Raw genomic sequence first — 1,051 nt, 5'->3', positions numbered from 1 at the left:
TCATTTTATCTGTTTTATTATTGCTTTATATATTCCTATAATGGAATTACGACATTTATGTTAAATGAGACTTGCATTTATTTCACTGAGAACATTGCAGCTGTGGTGCAGCCAATCCTGCTATCATCAGTTTGATTAATATCTGCAGTTTTTCATACACTTTTAATTTATTGCTTTGTGATCCATACCTGAATTTCAGATATATTTTAATGATGTTTGTGATTTTTACCTTTTGTACTTGTTTGCGCACAAGGAAACGTCCTATGATTTTATGCCAAGCTTCAGATTCCCGCGTGAGCCCAACAAAATGGTCAACCTGATTAACAGATACAGTTTTCCAATAGCCGCCACAAATTCACTTCCTTTCCAAGGCTTCCCGTTAGTGCCGTTTTTTTCATTTAAACAAAATTAGAATCTCAATCACGTGATAGAATAACTTTCAAATTGATAATTTTAATTGTATTTCAAATGAACGACACATTTCGATCCCTTTTGAAACTGAACTTTTCTATTACAAGGTCAATATCAATGGAAATGTCAGAATGAATGTACACATTGCTGCAAATCTGTTCAGTCGTTCTTCTGTCATGGAAGAACGGAAATAGCTTTTTAGATATTTCACTACAGTAGAGCTTCGTTTTGCGCTGGCTGAGGTGATTGGGTGAGTGACGAAAATCTGTAGGAGTAAGGATACCATCGGGTAATAATCGTTTGGGCGCAATGCAAGAGCATCAAGCGCGTTAGCTGGATAATGATAAAGAAGTACGTTTTCACACTTTCTTTTCAGCGTGTAATTTCACACTTGAGTAGCTCGCTTTGGTCGTCGATATATCTTTACTTGGTGATCATCAAATTTTCTAATGGGCTTAAATCTTACTGATGGAAATGGACATATAAGGGCACTTAATGGCATGGCATTATTGCGGTGTGGTAGCAATTTGTCTAAGAACTACTGAATAACTTTCTCCAAAAAAGTTTTCAACACCCTCAGCGGGTAATATTCTCTGTTTCTTTTGCGTCGATAGATCTGTTCCTTTGACTGAATATATTT

At 36.0% G+C, this 1,051-nt stretch overlaps 1 protein-coding gene across 1 annotated transcript; it reads right to left on the bottom strand.

Annotated features, from left to right (window-relative positions):
- Positions 1-82: 82 nt before the first annotated feature.
- Positions 83-744, bottom strand: Tsp_13822 (conserved hypothetical protein; the record flags this gene model as incomplete). The annotated part of the gene is made up of 2 exons (XM_003366853.1): positions 83-188; positions 516-744. Coding segments are annotated over 2 exons (335 nt in total), but the record flags the coding sequence as incomplete, so codon positions are not given.
- Between the last annotated feature and the right edge of the window lie 307 nt (positions 745-1,051).

The sequence above is a fragment of the Trichinella spiralis genome (assembly GCF_000181795.1).
Source record: "Trichinella spiralis strain ISS 195 chromosome Unknown Scfld5275, whole genome shotgun sequence".
Taxonomy (NCBI): domain Eukaryota; kingdom Metazoa; phylum Nematoda; class Enoplea; order Trichinellida; family Trichinellidae; genus Trichinella; species Trichinella spiralis.
This window is presented reverse-complemented; position numbering and strand designations above follow the sequence as displayed.